General features: G+C 48.2%; 2 protein-coding genes across 2 annotated transcripts in view; one reads left to right on the forward strand and one right to left on the reverse strand.

Moving 5' to 3' along the window:
* Positions 1-5: 5 nt before the first annotated feature.
* On the forward strand, positions 6-3112 carry CENPV (centromere protein V; the record flags this gene model as incomplete). The annotated part of the gene is made up of 5 exons (XM_057372054.1): positions 6-184; positions 1123-1221; positions 1965-2034; positions 2389-2503; positions 2825-3112. Coding segments are annotated over 5 exons (588 nt in total), but the record flags the coding sequence as incomplete, so codon positions are not given.
* Positions 3113-3381: 269 nt separating this feature from the next.
* Positions 3382-17080, reverse strand: part of PIGL (phosphatidylinositol glycan anchor biosynthesis class L) — a 51124-nt gene continuing 37425 nt past the window's right edge. The window contains exons 4-7 of the mRNA XM_057371959.1: positions 16208-16275; positions 9323-9354; positions 5053-5186; positions 3382-3980 (exon numbers count right to left, since the gene is read on the reverse strand). Coding sequence (XP_057227942.1) covers positions 3882-3980; positions 5053-5186; positions 9323-9354; positions 16208-16275 — 333 coding nt within the window. The 3' untranslated portion in view covers positions 3382-3881. The remainder of the gene's footprint in view (positions 3981-5052; positions 5187-9322; positions 9355-16207; positions 16276-17080) is intronic.

The following is a 17080-nucleotide window of genomic DNA, read 5'->3' on the forward strand; positions in this document are numbered from 1 at the left end:
CGACCGCGGCCGGGACGCGCCGGGCCCGGGCCAGGAATGCGGGGGGAACCCCGGCCGGGGCCAAGGCGGAGCCCCGCGGGCCCGGCGCCATCGATCTGGGGGCGCAGAGCGGGCGCTGGGCCGCCTTCCAGGAGCGGCACCGGCTGAGCTGCGAGGAGGCGGCGCGGCTGCTGCTGGACGCGTAGTGAGTAACGGGGCCGGGGCGGCTCGAACGCGCTCCTGCTCCAGTCCCGTTAATAGCATCGTTCTCCGGGAGGCATCCGCACAGCGGGTCCGGGAGCTGCCGGGAACGGGGACCGGGGGTGGGATGGGGAGGGGGCGCACGCACCACGGAAACAGTGGCTTTCTGTGCTAAAGGTTCCCGTGTTTTACGGCTCTCCCATCAAAAAAATGCCCCCGGGGGCTCCGCGAGGCTCAGCTTCTAAATCTCCACCCATTTCCCATGCTCGCTCTGTGCAGAGCACGGCACATCAGAAACTGTCCGTGGGAGGCAAAATCTGGAAGGAAAATGTTTTTCTTTTGCATTTTGCGATTGACCCGCGCGGTGACTGCCCAGCTGCTGTGGAGGCGGCTCAGGGAGAGGGAGAAACACAGGCTCAGAAATTCCTTGATCATAAAGTTCCTCCACATTACAGCCCCGAAATAAAYGACATTTCAAATTTTATGTAGAATCTGCTTATCTCTGCTTTTGCTCAGCTTTAAAATGGAGAAGTATTAGTGGTGTTGGAAGAACTACGGGGAAAATTGTGGGGAAATTCAGTTCTCAGTTCCAAGCAGGTTGTCTTGAGGTGATAGCCCTGGTTTCTGTAGGGTTGTGTATGGACACAGGTGTAGGGTCAGCACCGTGACCTGGACAGTGGTACAGAGTGGAGTGTTCCTCAAACTGGTGCTCTACCTTCCTTTTCACCATTCTGATTAAACCACAAAAGCAATTGCTGCAGAGGACAAAAGCCATCCTCTACCTCACTCTGACACATGTTATTAAATACATTTGAGTGAATACATTTCTTGGTGTTCTGCAACAGCTCAAGACAGAACTGAATAATGTTGTATATAGCCTTACTGTTCTCTTGGTCAAAGCAAAGAGAGGATGATCCCAAAAGCTCTGTTGTCTCTCTCCAGTGAATACAGGGGTTTGGTGAAGCACACAGGAGGCTGTCACTGTGGAGCCGTCCGCTTTGAGGTCTGGGCTTCAGCAGATCTGCACGTCTTTAACTGCAAGTGAGTTGGTTTGTTACCTGTTCCCAGAGATGGATATCAGCTCACCTGCTTTTCCAACCTTAGAGCTAAAGGATGACACAGCTGCAGAACACCCTCTGAGCTGTTTCCACAGGGTTTACCCCTAATTATGTCCTGATCCAATATGAGATCAGTGTTGGTGATTTCAGGTGCTGCTTTGGGCAGGACTTCCATGTCTCACAGCCAGGCTCAGACWCAGAAAGTGTCAAGAGAGATCTAATGAGTCCAGGTGCTCAGCCATCTGCTTTCTATTTCCTCTCATGCAGTGGGCTCAAAGCACACTGGTGCCTTTTTTTAACTTGTTCTTCTCAAGTGACATTACAGCTCTGACCACATGTGCCTCAAACTAAAACACTCCCTGATTTTAGTAGTGATCCCTCTTTGCCTGCAACTTGTTTGCTTCTAGCTCATGGGTGAACTTCTGAACCTYACTTTCTTGTTTGCAAGGTAATGAATGTTGGCAAAACTGGCCAAGCATGCTCTGATGGATTTCTCAGCGCTAGAGTTTGTCCTTAAGAGTTGTGTGTGAGAATATCTTATTGGGGTATCTGTGTAGGGTCAGCCTGTTCYACGGCTGTGCTCAGCCAAACATTAACACCACAAATCCACTTTTGCYGCTTACCTCTGAGCCATTCGAGCTGTCAGTGGAATTTCTGTTGCCAAGAGGTCCGATTGCTGCACTACAACCTGTCCACTTCTAGAAAGGTCTGCTTTTTCTTTTACAGTTGCAGCATTTGCACAAAGAAACAGAACAGACACTTCATTGTGCCAGCGTCGCGTTTCAAGCTGCTGAAGGTAGAGTAAGAGCATGGCCATGAGCACGAGCAGTGTTATCCTCACAGAGACAAGAACAATCAGTTTTCTATCCTAAGTTTGGCTGGGGGCAATGGCTGGATTTTAAGCTGTCTGGTGTGGGTGTCTTGGTGTATCTTATTTAGAGCTCTTGCAGCTCTCAGGGCTGACTGTTATGGGCACATGTACTTACAAAGCACAGGGCTTCAGGAAAGGAGCATGAATGCACAAACCTGGATCTATCTCAAGTAAAGACACAAAAGTGGCATTTTAAATTGTTCATTTCCTAGCTACAGGCACAAAGTAATGAATCCATCTATTTCTATGGAAAACTTAGACTGTTTTTCCTTTCCTCAGGGGGCTGACAATTTGACAACGTACACCTTCAACACACACCGTGCCCAGCACACGTTCTGCAAGACCTGTGGTGTTCAGAGCTTTTATACTCCTCGTTCRAACCCTGATGGTTATGGTAGGTACAAAGTAAGCTGTGCTAAACAGAGTTAACCACCCAGCAAACTGTGGATAAAGACTCCATTGGATGCTGCCATGACAGCAGTGAGCAGCATGTTTGTTTTTAAAGTGATAAACATGTGGAACTGCAGTCTGAACCTGTAGCTCCTGCATAAGAAATTGTCTTACCTATAATGTGTGAGCTTCTGCCTGTGACAGGGTTTTCATCCAAGTTCCTCAGCTTTACAGCATTTAGTGTTCCCCGAGATGCCCCATTTTTGAGTGGTGCAGGAATCTCCCACATTTTATGAAAGCAGGTTTCTATGTACTCTTTCTGCAGGAATAGCTCCCCACTGTCTGGATGATGGCACCGTGCAGACCATTATCACAGAGGATATCAATGGCAAGGAATGGGAGAAAGCAGTGAGGGAGCATAAGACCATCAGAGACATGTCAAAACCCTGACACAGCCTCCCAGCAGCCTTTGGAGCACTGCCATGGAACTGCAGTCTGGGGTTTCCTGGGTGATGGTTGGTGAAATYAATCTCTACATTACTGTAACCTGTTCTCTGTTTCTTAAATAAATCTTTCTATGCTGATTGTYTCAKTGCTTCGTGATGCTCAGTTTTCAACTGCCTCTGCTCTGTAAACCACTCCARGGTTGCTAGTTTGGGACTTTGCCTTTAGCTGTGCTAAAGCKTAAATCACAAGACCTCATTACAGTCTGAGTCTCTTGCACCTCATTCCTGTGTCCTACTGAGACTCTTGTGAGTTGATCTCGAGCTCTGTTCTGAATCAAGGAGAAGAGCTCATATTTCAGGAGGGGCACTCTGACAGCAGAGCCTGCAACATAATGTGTGTGAAAGCAGCAGCAGCAGCAGCAGCAGCAAAGATCAGTGCAATTAGAAAAAAAATTACATGATTTCTGATGTTTTATTCAAAAGCTTTGGCTTTTTAAAATTCTGACTGAGTAAGAAAGGCCTTGTGGTTATGGTATCTGTGGTGATGGCATGATCTTTGAACAAGTGCTGATACTTGGATTTTACAGAAGCACTGAGAGAGTTGCCAAGCAGTCCTTGCAGCTGTATCTTCTTGGGGAAACAGTTCGTGCCACATCTTCTCCAATGCAGAATCCTCCTGGACTTGACTCCCAATTAAAATTAATTCAAATTTCTCACCTTATTTAAGCTTCTAGAGTGAGAAAATAGGGCAGCTGTTAACCCTGTATGAGGCAACAATATACACAGCAGGAAGTTCAGCCAGCCTGGGTTCTGTAGTGTGGAGAATGATACTCAAAGAGCACTCTGTCCTCTTGAGCACGCAACACAGGAGTTTTCTTGAGTCCTGGGCCAGCACAGTCTTGTTTTGCTCATCCTGGAGCTGTGAGTGCTGTCCTGTCAGAGCAGCCGCAGTGAATTGACCACCAGGTAGCGRGAGAAGAGCACGTAGAGCTGGCGGAACCAGAGCAGTTGGCTGCGGTGGCACCGCATGGCTCTCTAGGAGACAAAACAGGGGAGAGAGCATTACAGGAACCTTCCAGAGCTGATTGAGGGCACTTCCTACTCCTCCTGTGAGGGTCAGTGCYCATCAGTGAGCAGGGAGGAGCAGTGGGAGGTGGAAGGGTGCCCAAGCTCCGGGCCTGGAGGGCAGGAGAGGTCTGTCTGCCCCTGAGTCTGGCRCTGCCTGATGTTCAGAGGGTCCTGCTAGAAAGGACAGTTTGTGTGTCACTTCTAACTCCTCCTCCCCACGTGCTCTCAGGCCTGAGTGTTCACCTGCTGGGGAAGCAGGAGCCTGATAGATGTCTCTGGGAACATCTCTGCGTGCTCCTTCTGGCCACCCTGCCAGCTGCAACTGAGCCTRTTTATAGGCACCAGACTAGAAAGGTCAAACTTCAGGAACAACAATACATGGGAATAATGAAGACCATCTTTATCCAAGGAGTTTCCATAAGTAACTCTATCTTTTAGCAGCCTCAGAAGCAGGAAAGGTCTATAATTTGTGAATTAAGAGCACTGTGTGCTGGGTAAATATTTTCATGCTATGGAAAGGGAGCTAATCAGATTCAGATACARGGAACTGTGGACTAAATTATATCATACAGCAAAACAGTTTAAAAATGTACAGTAAGGGGAACTTGTGAAGAGCTTTGGATTACAAGTTCACAGGCTGTCTCCATCTTTAGTTAGAGCTGTGATCCAAGGATGCTCATCATGCCAGTGTTTGACAGGCCTCTCACATGTTCAGAATATGCTGGATCCAGTTTCCTTTGAAATGGATCCTTGGAAATGCATCCTACATCCTGGAGACACAGTGAAACTCAGTGCCCTGTGACTCCTGGAGATCTCTGAGCTGCACATGTGYTCAGCCCTGTCCTGTCACGCAGCACATGAGGTAACCTGGCCTGTCCATTCATGTTTTACAAACCACTGAAGACATTCCTCAGTGACATTTATAACCYCACGGATACAACTACTTCTGGCATTCCCCGGGAATGTGACATTTCTGACTAAAGTGCTCACAATGATGATGAGCCACTCAAACAGGTCAAGCAGGTGCCACACATCTCACCTTGGCTTGTTCAGTCTCCTCCTCRGTGAGGATGAAGAGTTCATCCCTGGGCAGGAGGCAGGAAATGAGGACATCCAGGAAGGAAATGTATTTCCTGAAGAGATTTACTGATTCAAGCACCAGCACACGGCACCCTGCACAGAGAAAGAGGATAAATATTTCAAAACAACAGCATTCTTGTAGGGTGCCCCCTTCTCCAGGCTCAGCAGGTCTTTGCAGTTTCCCTGCACTGCTGGCTTTGGGAGTCTTTTTTGTGTAAAAGGGGAGCACCTTCTGATGCTTCCACCAGGATTTCTTTGTGCCCAGTGCAATGTGTGAGCATTTGTTGGCTCTTATTCTGTATATGACCCTTTGTACTGCTTCTTTTTCTATTCATAGCCTGTGGAAAGCAAAGCTAGCTTTGAATACCCCCAAAACTGGGTGGTTTTGCTTATAATTTAAATTCTTCCTGCATAATTAGGCTAAAAAAAACATGCAGATGATTCTCTGAATGCTGGCACTATATAATATATTGCAATTTTAAAACAGTAGTTTCTGGTTCAGTTACCAAAATGAAATTTCATCTTTCTACTCCAATTCTTAGCTACAAAATAAATATTTACCAGCCTCGGGAATCAAAYATTAACTCAGGCAGGCAGTTGCACTTTAACAGAGTTCCTGAATTAATTGTTCGGATGTTTGTGATGAAGCAGATGAAAGCAACATGTTTAAAGATTCTGCTGATGTTGAAGGATTTTTTTCCTGTTTGAAAGATCCCCTTGAACTCAAAAGTTAATTGTTATTTTATTTTTTACCATGGTTAAATTGTCTTCACTGATGAGTTCAGAGCTACTGATGGTCCCATTAAGAGCCTGCAGCTCTCAAGGGAGMTGCTTTGGGATTTCCTGGGCTTGGAAGCTGCTGTGATTACGTTCCACACTTCCCACATTGTATTAAAGTTCGACAGAAGAGGCCAAAGTCACAGTTTACACAGGTGGAATTACATCAGAGATGCAATTCAATTTGCAATGAGATTTCCCTCAGTGAGCCCTGAAACAGTGAAATTACACAGAAGAGACAGAACAAAGCTCTCATGGACCCCCTCCAGCACRTCCCCAGGATCTTTCAATTCCTTTCTTTCTTTTCTTTTCTCCAAGGGTGTTGTTCCAACWTTTCAACAGCCTCTCCCACTCTCCAAAGCAAAACTGGTAACTCCTTATTTCAGTATCACAGAGAGCTCCAGGGCCACGCTCCCCTTCCATTGAAAGGGACACGGGACATCGGGACACGACTCCCCAGCAGGTCGGACGGAGTGTGTGGGCAGCAGTGGGCAGGGGTCGARCTCTCAAAGGCAAAACCCGGCACTTCCACCCGCACAGACACTGGTGAGTGCCGGGAAGCGGCGGAGAATCCCCGCTGGAAGCGGCGGGCGCTGCTCGGGAGCCGCCGGGAGGTGGCGGCGTCCRCCGGCCGCGGAGGGGACGGGGAGAGCGGGACAGCGGAGCCCTCCTGTCCCCGCTGCCCTCAGCACCTCCTGTCCCTGCTGTGACACTGCCCTGTCCCCACCTCCGCCCTGCCGCAGCCCCAGCCCCAGCCCCGCAAGGTCCCGGAGCAGCAGCYGGGCAATGCCAAGCGCCCGGCAGAGCCCCGGGACGTGCGGGAATGCGGGGCTGTGGGACCGGCATGGCCCGGGACATTTCCTGAGCACGAACCTGAGCCCCTGTCCCGCTCACAGCCCAGCGGGACAAGGCACAGGCAGAGCTCTTTGGCTGCCATCGCTTCCAGCTGTTATCCCACAGGATGCTCTGCAGGGACAAGCGCTGCAGTCGCTCACAGAAGCACCCGGAGACATCTTTTACTCCCAACAAGACATTTCTTGTTTCCAAAGAGCARACTCGGAAGGAAATTGTGATGTGCYCTGAGTAAGGGAACCACTTTTCCCCTTTCTCTGCAGAGATCCTCTGGGCAGTTGCTGCTGGGGTAATTTCAGAGAAAGAATTARCACAGTGCTGCTTGTGTCGCCAGCATTCCCACTGGCCACCTGTTTGCTTTCCAAACGCAGGACAATGGATCTTTCCTTTCCTGGATGATTTTAATGGACTCTGGAAAAGCCACATCAATCTCTACTCACAATGATGGGAAGAGAGRCCTGGCATGGGGTTATCCAGCTCAACTGTCTGAAGCCTGGTCTGCTCTGTTAACCAAATGTGCTCTCCCTTTCCTCAATTTCTTTCCCTGAGAAATATTAATTCATGCAAAAATTGCACCCCTTTTGTTCACCAAATCTCAGCAATAGGGACTCAAAACGATGGCAAGTGATTTCAGTGTAAATGGGTCTGACCTGCTGGGCCCTCCTCGGTCACATCAGGCAAAGTGGTGGCATTCAGCTCCCCAAAAAAGAAGGGCACTCTAAGAGCCTTCTGTGTCAGTGATCCGACCAGGATTTCCATGTGCTGACAGCAAAGCCTGCTCTGCACGGGAACGTGAGATGAAATGAAGCAGGGAAGGAATGTACAGTCCAGGGAGAGATGGAAAAGGGTTCAGAGAAACAGGCTGCTCCCTGCCAAGCAGGGTGAGAGCAGCGCTGCCATTGAGGATCTGCTCCTGTGACACCAGCAGGTGAAGCCTTTCAGAGCCTGTAGTGCCTGTGACCAGGGCAGGATGGGATTAARMAGTGTAATGCAACCTCTCCAGGTTGGCAGAAAGGGCAGGATCAATATAGCTCATGGATTAGGCTGAGAATAGATGTGTGTGAAGCCTGCAGCCTGCTCAGCTTGGCTTTCTGCTTCCAAATCACTCAGGCAGCAAGGATGCCTTGACCAAGGAGCTCCTGGGTGAGCACTGTGCAYGCTGCAGGCCTGCCCTGCTCCTGATGGAAAGAAGTTCTTTTGGAAGAGCTGGAAGGGGCTGGTGGCAGGGCTGGAAGTACACCCAGCAGCTATCTTGGCTTCTTGAAACAAATGCTTGTGCCTGGGCTGGAGAACTTGATTACAGATTCTAAGAAGCCGGTTGTGTTTATGCTGGCTAAAGGCATTAGAAAGCAAAGCAGGATATTTAGGGTGCTCATTTGCATATCACTGAGGCACTGCAAGGCTTAGCTGGCTTTTGCATTTGCAGGGAGATTTTCTGTGGATTCCCTGATCACATGGGCTTACACAGGCTCACCCACGAACACTTCCCCCTCACCAACAGCAGCGCAGCACTTTTCCATGGCCTGAACAAGCCTTTCAGYTGCATCCAGACAGCCTCAATCCCAGCATCATTCTTGTTTCATTAAGCCCCTCTGATGCACAGCCCTGCACGCCTGCCAGATCAAATTATAAATACTGGGAATTTCAATGAGACTGGAACTATATTTGGAAAGGCTTAGCGTAAGCAGCAGCATGGGAGCTCCCCGTTCCTTTGGTGTTTGTAGGTCATGTCAGATGTGATGTAATCAGAGCAGCAAGGCTTGCACAGAGCTCCAGCAGTCTCTTGATGCTGCTGGAGAAATGGAAATGTTCTCTATACGTGGGTCTGTTTAAACCTGAACSGATTTGAGGCATGGCCCATATTCAGGACCAGAGTGAATCTCACAAACCTGCATGAGCAGCACATGAAAGTGGCTCAGTGTAGATGGGGCCTGACAGCCAGCAGTGACATCAACCACTGCAGGTCCTTGTCCTTTGTGCTGCATCGCAAGGCTGAACAAAGAAAAGGTCCTAGGAAAGAAACTGGCACTAATACTCTTCTTTCATAAACTGGGGAACTGAAGGGACTAGAGTCAGAACTCAGCTTAAGGGCATTCTGCCATCTTGGCTCATGTTCTCTCATTAGGTCTGCAACTTCCTGCTAGCAGAGAATTAAAACTGATTTGCTGTGACTCATTCAAATCCTACAATGATTTGGGAATTAGCATTAAAGGAACACAGCCTGGATGGCTGCTGAGGGAGCAGGAGGTTGACTGGGTGGGCCTGGCTAAGCCACCTTCCCATGCTCTGTCCAAGCAGCTGAGTGACAGCTTGGTGCTTAAACAACGTCCACACATTTGTCCCTGGGCAGGCACTGTTTGCTGCAGATAAGGGCTGCAGCTCTACCCTAGAAAAGGGGGTCAGGAGCAACCTGCTCCTGTACTTTGTTTCTTTCCTTTCCTATTYRYACAGAGAATTTCTCAGAGATTCTTGCTCATTTACAGATGAAAGAAGCCACTGCCAACGATTTGTTGTGCCACTGCAGATTTCAGTGCAGGGCTGAGTGGGGCAGCTGGAACMCTGGACACAACACTGATGTAAAGGATGTGATGTACACCTACCTTCAGGTAACTTCCCCTCTGAATGCAGGTACCTGTGAAAGAAGAGAGTGGAGTTATTCAAAGCCTGATTTTTCTGCATCCTAAACCAACCCAACTTGTGCCGACAGTCCCATCTACATCGCCTGGATTTGGCCCACGGCAGAGCTGGGAAGCAGCAGATCTCCAGCAGATGGCACTCAGGGCTGTCCCACACCCAGTCCCGCTCTTCCAGGAGAAAAAGAAATCCAAACAATGGAACATTTGCCAAAAGGAGAAAGGAAATAACAATTTTTTAAAAAAAAGTTATTTAACCCTGTGTAATATTTAAAGAGATTGTTATCACCTTATAGTGGTGTATCTAACAAAGGACAATGTGCCAGTTCATGTGTAAATCAACCAGGATAAAACATGCATTATATGTAAACTGCTGTGTTTCTCCAGTCACTTTCAAACTAGGATTATCTCTGGCTATTGGTTAAGTTCAAGGAAAAGGATTAGCTACACGGGCCTAGACAAAATAGGAAGCACAGAGTGATGAATACCCAATGCAATACAAAGCAAAAGTCAAGCCAGAAATGCAGGTCATGACAGAACTCAAACAGCAAGCAGAAAACATTTGCCTTAAACAGATTCTCCTCTGCTCCAGAGCCAAAGTAATGCCATGTGCTACCAAACAAAGGCCTTGGAACASTGACTTGGCCACCTTCTCACATCTTACAGCTCTGACAAAGATTGYTAAATGTTGCCTTGTAATTTAAGTATCTCCATTAATATCTACACTGCTCTTCTGCCAGAGGTTTCTTCCCTCACAAGTGGAATCTGGCCACCCAAAGAAATGATTCAGCACTTGGTACAGTTAGCAGGGTGGGAACCTTTTAGAACAAGCCTGGAGAGATAAAGCAGTGAGTGGTTGTGAAATTTGGCAAACTCTCTGAAGGCCCAGTGTCTGTTCTGGGCRTGCTGCTCTGTCATGGAGGCACCTTCAAAGCACTGAGCTGCTCCAAGMRGGAACTAATAATAACCATTCCTGTCACTAGAAACAGGAGTGAGAGATACAGCTCATATGGAAACGTTTCAGCAGGAGCGGGGAGCATCTTCAGCAGGGAAGAAAAGTAAGATTCAGCAGTAAATTAAGGAGTTTGTGCTTGTAYAAAGGTTCAGGGAGACACAAAGTGGTTACTGAAAGGTCCCCAAAGCTGCTGCCAGYAGACCTGTCACTCATCTGGAAGAAAAGGCATGAAAAAATTGCACCTCTCCTCATCCTTTTTGTCCCGATCCAAATGCTTCARCTCTCAGCAAGGCTCAGTGCAGAGCTCTGGGAACGGGCTCCACCCAGCTCTGTGTGCAGAGGAATTGCAGCCTTGCTCATTTGTATTTCTCTGTGGTTGCAGAGAGAGAGAAGCACGAAGCTCTACCTCCTGCACACGTTCACAAAATTAGCCAATCCTCTCCCAAATCCATCTTCTCGCTCCCATCTCCACCCTGCTGGAGCGTCTCCATGGGACATTTCCAAGTAGGGGAGAGGTTGCAGCTCTCAKTTGTTGCCATTTTGGGAATGTTGTTTTACAGATTGGACTTACTGTGGTTTGGGCGAAATGAAAAGAGTTTGGCATAAAATCTCAAAAAGTAAAACACAAACAGGCTCTTTTTCAGGAGATTTTTCCATGTGGGTGTTTYTTTTTTTTTTCCCGGAGAGACTTTTTATAATTCTTTTTAAACATAAAGTGACCTAAGGTGGCTTGTTCCCACCCACTCCCCAAGTGCCAGAGGCTGGTGATTACAGGGCACCTCTCCCTGCACCCTCCGTGTTATGCCTGTGGTAGGTTCAGATCCACATGTGAAATTCTCTGCAGTGAAGATTTTGGAAAGGCCACGAGACATCCAAAGGCTCCAACCATTTCTCCCCTGCAAGAACTCAGCCCCAGCTCCTCCCTCAAGGCCCAGCTGCTTTGAAGGCTATTGCTGTCAGCAGAAACACTGCAAAGGGCCCAACACCCTCACCCTGCAGACTGCAGGACTGAGCTCGCTCCCAAATTCCCTGWCTTTACTCAGCCATCCTCCAGGAAAGGTGTGAGTGGGTCAGCTCCTATGTGGCACTGATCAGTGAAACCTCCCAACCTGTTCCAAGAAAGAACAAGTCAAGATGGAGCCGAAATCTCAGTCCTGGGGAGAACAGAACTCCTCTGGGGCTCATGGGTGGGTGTGTTACAGTTTTGGTGATGTTCTGTTTGATGAGAAGTTGTTCATCGAATTCAATGACTTCATTCTCCAAACAGTTTCCCAAGCCAGAGGCAAAACCCTTCACTGAACTGACTGCTGGCTGTTGTGGAGCACTGGGGAAATAGGATTTTGAAGAGCATGGCAAAGAATGGATGTTTTAAAGCTGCGTTGGGGCTCCATTTAGAATCCCGCCCTCTAATCTGCCCGATCAATCTGATGAAACAGATGTGAAGGAGGAAGAAYAGGCAGTCTCCCAGGAATCCCAGAGACATTAGAAGGATATATTTGCCAGATGTTGGATGTTTGCTCTCTGGACTGCCTCCACCCTCCCTAATTGGACTTTCTGGCTCCATTTCCATGCACCCTGAACTACACCATGGAGCAGGAGTTTGTCCAACACTGCTCTCAGGCACTCTGTACTCACACATGGGGCAGTGGCAGAAGATGGCTCTGCCAGTGGCAGTTCAGGGATGTTCCAGCTGACAGAGCTGTTGCTGGCTCTGTGCTTTGGGCCCTGCACTGCCTGGGAGAAGGATGTGCAGTGTCACTGTGCCACTCACTGCTAGCAGCAGACGTGACACTGGGAAGGACAMCCTTGAGGCTGTTTCTTTGGGAAAATAAAACCCTTTTTTACGGGGAATCCTTTCTATGCTGGTGCTTCATGCTCAGCTTTAATCCTAATGGCTGTCAACAGTGTCATGGAAGGGCACTGGGATGAATGAACCTTGGCAAATGAAGAAATGAAGGAATGGCATAAAGGAATGAGATAAAATGTAGAACAATCTACCCAGCTATGGAATACAYGGGAGGGCAGAGAGCTTGGAGGGGGATTCTCAAGAACAGACAGCAGAGGACAATTCTGTCTCAGCCTTATGGGGACAGCCTGGCTGCAACCACAGCCATCACTCACAATCTCCCCCAGCACATTTAAGATCAGTAAAACAAGTGGGAAATGCATGGGCTGCAGCCCCATGGGCGATCATTCACTACCATCAAGCTAATCACCCAAACYCCAGCTTCCTCCCTGTCCTTTTAARGCSTGGCCTTGGAAACTCAACAGAAACAGAACTGTGCTTTGTAGGGTGTGATGSAGTTGGTGGCCTCTGAGAATGGCACCCACCAAGTGGCATTGGCTGGACACTGCTCTGCTCATTGTTTCCACACACGGATTTGCAGCTGGCATTTAACCAAACCTCCTCTTCCAGGGAGCCTCAGTGCAGCCCTTCTGCACAATGTCCATGGCATTCRGGAATGGGGCATTCAATGGCCAGGCTGGGATGTGGAAGTGCAACGAGGCATTGGTGGCACTCAGGCTGCATCCTAATCAACTGCTGAGTGATAAAGCTCCAAAATATTATCTCTGCACAGCCTCATTTACAACCTGCCACAGAGCTGGTGAATGTTCAAAAACATCCTGCAGGACTGAGAGGTGTTTTTCCCAAATGGAATTGACGAGAATAGGCTCAGCTAATGATTCCTTGATGTAGYTTTTTATATGGCATCATTGATACAAGTTTTATGGATGCAGTTGCTATAACAACATAATGCACAGTGGTTAAATATAGCAGCTCCTATTTTCCACTCAGTTTGCTCTGCCCTAAGCAGACAAGACTATTCTTTTCTGTTCTAGCTGGGATGAAATGGATTTGATAGCTCRCTGAAGAAAACAAGTGGTACAGTCCTTCCTTCTCCTCCYCACAAAAATGATTCCTCTCCATCCTAAGCAAGCAAACARCAAACCCAACAGCCCCCCATTTGCCAGGTTCCTAGCCAAGAGGGGTTGTTTAAAATYACAATGCACAGTGATTCATGCAAGATTAAACCACCTTGATATTACACGTGAGCTCAGTGCAGACACTGTCATTTCAGAGTGCAGGAAAGAGAGGTTTTCCAATATTCCTGTACACAGTATTCACCAAGTTTATTACCACAGTGCCTAGCGACTGGCCAGTGCTGAGGGGGGAATAAAGTGACCTGGATGTCACTCTTGTGGATTTGTATAAAGGATCCAACCTCCCTTGGCCACAGGGGCAGCTCCTGTTTTGGGGGATAAGACAGAATGATGTTGCCAAATCAAGMTACAGAAGATTGCTTCCAGTTCTCACTGCTTTGCTGCAGTGGGTTTTTCTTGGGTTTGGGTTGGGTTTTTTTTTCCGTCTGGAAGCCAGAACAGTCTCCCAGGGGAGACTGAAATCAAATAGCAATTTGTGTTCCTCTCCCATCCTGTTTTTTTTTTTTCTTATTTTTCCCTTGCAGAAGAACAAATCCACCCTTGAACCTTGGCATTTCCCAGTTCCTCCCAGATCTGAAGGCCAGGCAGGCACACAGCAGCAGCTGGACTCCTGCAAGCTGTCAGGAGGAAGGTTGCTGCAAGGGAAAGAGCTCATTTCTTCTGAGTAGTTCCTGCTCCTTTGAACATAACCTCTGTTCCAGACACTGGAAAGAATATTTATGCCCTTAGCAGACAATACTGAGCATCTGCTCAGCTATGACCATTTCCTGAACTGTTTTATTCCTTGAAGCTGTGCAATAATTTGCACCTCCTGRGGCAAGGAGCTGTGGGAGGGGTCAGCCTGTTCTACCCCTGCTCTTGCAGAAAGTAATCTCATGGGAAGTGGRCACAAGCCTGTCTTCCAGAGACTGGGAGCATCCAAAAGAGCTGAGGATCACTGCASCAGCCCTCTGCTTCATCTTTTCTCCCACTTTTCACAGTGGAGGCAGAACTCTGCAGGACTTGTTTGAAGGTGGCTAATAAATACACTGCAGATGATACCTGGAGGGGAGAGGTTGTTTGCCTTTCTCTTGCCATGCAGCTCTGGGGCCCCAGGGGCAGCCTCTGCTGCCCTGCAGAGCTCTGCTGGCACAGGGGGACAGGAGAAGCCTCAGTTTATGCTCCCAGTGCTGCCTGTACTGGCCAACATGTGAGAACTCATCAGGGCACTGAGAGTCAGGAGTGATACAGTCACGCTCTACTTCCTCCATAACACAAACTGAAAAATAATGAGGGCAAGCGAGCCACTAAAAATAAACTTAACCTTTCAGCAGCCACAGCGTCACTCCTGCCACATACAGATGATGATGGGGCTACCATGATTAATTCTGCTGATTCAGGACTGGAAGGGAGACAAGACACAAGCCAGCCCTTGGTTAATGAGAATTGCTCGTGCTCTGGTGTCCTTATCAGCACGGATCTCATCAGCCCAGACAATGYTCTGCTCCAGCTGAGGACCAATGCAAAGCTCTGAGTTCCAGGGAAKTGTAGACAATGAGCATTTCCTGCTAACATGCTCTGAGACAAGAGGAGGGTTAAATTCCCTCTGCACACACAGGAAACCTAAAGCATGAAGGCAGGRAAGTGATTTCTGCACAGGCACAAAGTAAGACAGCAGTAGCGCTGGGATCAAAATCAACAGTTTTCCTTACATTTCTCATRCATAACTCAGCTGCTAGCTTGTTTTCCCATGATCTCTTCAGGATGTAGGAGGACACCTAACAACCTGCCTTTGTAGGTCATTTAGCAATTGACTGAGCAAACAGAGGTSCAGGCAGCTGGAAGCTCTCTCATCCGTCCGTGCCAATGGTGTGAGCATCGGTCATCAACCTCTGCTCCTCAGTCATCAACCTCTGCTCAACCTCTGTCCCTCGGTCATCAGCCCCTGCTCACTCCTCAAACAACTGTGTCTGAAACCATCTCCCCACTCAGCCCAAACAAACACACTGTTTGCTTTAACTCCACCCCTCTCCTCTGTCAGGCTCTTTCAGAAGTTGCTGGGAAAAGCTGTGTTCCCTTCTAACTCTGAWTTGCAGCCATCAAAGCTCTCAGCATCTTCCCAGAGGAGCTGAAGGTCCCAGGATGGGGTCTGTGGCACTGCAGCTTTCTCTGGGCAAGTGTGAAAGGCAAATCACTGTGATGTTGTCAGCAAGGAGAGCCAGAAGAATTTGTTTATTTGAATTGCACAGATGATTCAGAAAACAAATGGGTGCTATAAATACAAGCTATACTTGCAAAGAGTTCTTCTCATGCCTGGGAAAGGCAGGGGCAGCTCTGGAGGAAATCTCTCTAGGACACAGTGAGGTCTGAATGAGCAGAGGGTTAAAGTGAAATACAGTGGGTGTCTTGCCAGCAAAATTTGAGGGGTTTTAGTACAGGGATTTTTGTCCAGCAATCTCACCATATCACAGCATGGAGACAGAGGTTCCCATGATGTAAGGAATAAAATGGTGAAGGAACTAATARACTGTTCCTAAGAGGAACAGCTCCAGTAAAAGAGCAAAGTCCTTGGGTCAGGGAGGTAAATTCAGACAMCTGGATAAAATGGCAACATCCTCTGGAACAGTGGTGCAGAACTTTCCAAAACCCAACCGGCACTAGCTCAGGCATCAGCTATTCACAAMCTCTCCTCAAAGCAGAAGTGCAAAGTGACCTGTGGCATGTTTTAGTGGGATCAAGGACAGCAAGAGCAAAGAGGGCTCTTTGAAAGAGTGGAAGGGAGACTGGCAAAGTACCAGCTGATGGAAGATGAAAAGATGCTGCAGGTTATTTCCTGACAGTGTGGTGCCCCACAGCCTGGCACTCAGTTGGAGCAGTGCAGTCCACACMGCCTTTGGTTCTGCTTTCACACCAGCACCACATTCACCCTGCAGCAGACCAGAGAGGCACCCAGAGAAGTGTGCAGACACTGTTACCTCACAGCAGCATAAAGAGAGATGTGGTTGGCATGGCCACTCACTCCTCCCGCATCAAACGTCACCACCTGCAAGAAAACCACAGGACAAGGAGCATTTAGGACAAGGAGGAGGAGCTTGTGCAGTTCCCAAGTTTGACATCCAACACAGCACTGCCCTGGCCCGCTGTGTCTAACGAGTTGTTTATGTGTTGCACAATGAGKCCTTGTGTGTGAACTCCTCATGCCACAGAAACACAACTAAACAAACAAGGCACTCTGGAACTAGATGACTACACAGTCTAACAGCTTGAACAACAGAAAGATGACAAAGATCGTGTCCCCACTGGCAGGATGCACTTGTTACTTATTACCAGGGCAAAAGGTCACTTTCAAAGTGATCTGTTGCAAATGTGTTCCTGACCCGAGAGGTCCAGCTCTATGAATCACTCTCTCCTGGATCTGAGGACATCCTACAGTGCCTGTGGATGACAGGGTGAAGCTTTAGTTTGCTGTGCTGTGAATCAGGACATTGCTGCAACAAGAGCCACACAAGCAAGCACAACTGTCCTGGTTATAATGAGGCTTCACCAGAGAATAACACAGTGATAAAATAATCTGATAGGAGAATAAGCCTTTTTTAAACAATCAGCTGACTGCACTTTTGTACAACCAAATCAGGCTTTTTGTTGAATGAGATCATGGTGTTAATTGATTCTTTGGAGGGAGAAATGGGAACTCCAAAATGCAGAAGTAATGTGTGAACAGAGCACTGACCAGAGCACAGAGCAGCCCTGGCTCCCTGCCCTCAGAGCCATCAACAATGTGTCAGGGGTGAAGAATCACTCTGTGGGGCTGTGCTCTGGGTATTTAAAGGCACCCACTTCTAAGCAAT

The sequence above is a fragment of the Malurus melanocephalus genome, unplaced genomic scaffold (genome assembly GCF_030028575.1).
Source record: "Malurus melanocephalus ecotype Western Australia unplaced genomic scaffold, MMel_1.1 scaffold_162, whole genome shotgun sequence".
In the NCBI taxonomy this organism is placed as follows: Eukaryota; Metazoa; Chordata; class Aves; order Passeriformes; family Maluridae; genus Malurus; species Malurus melanocephalus.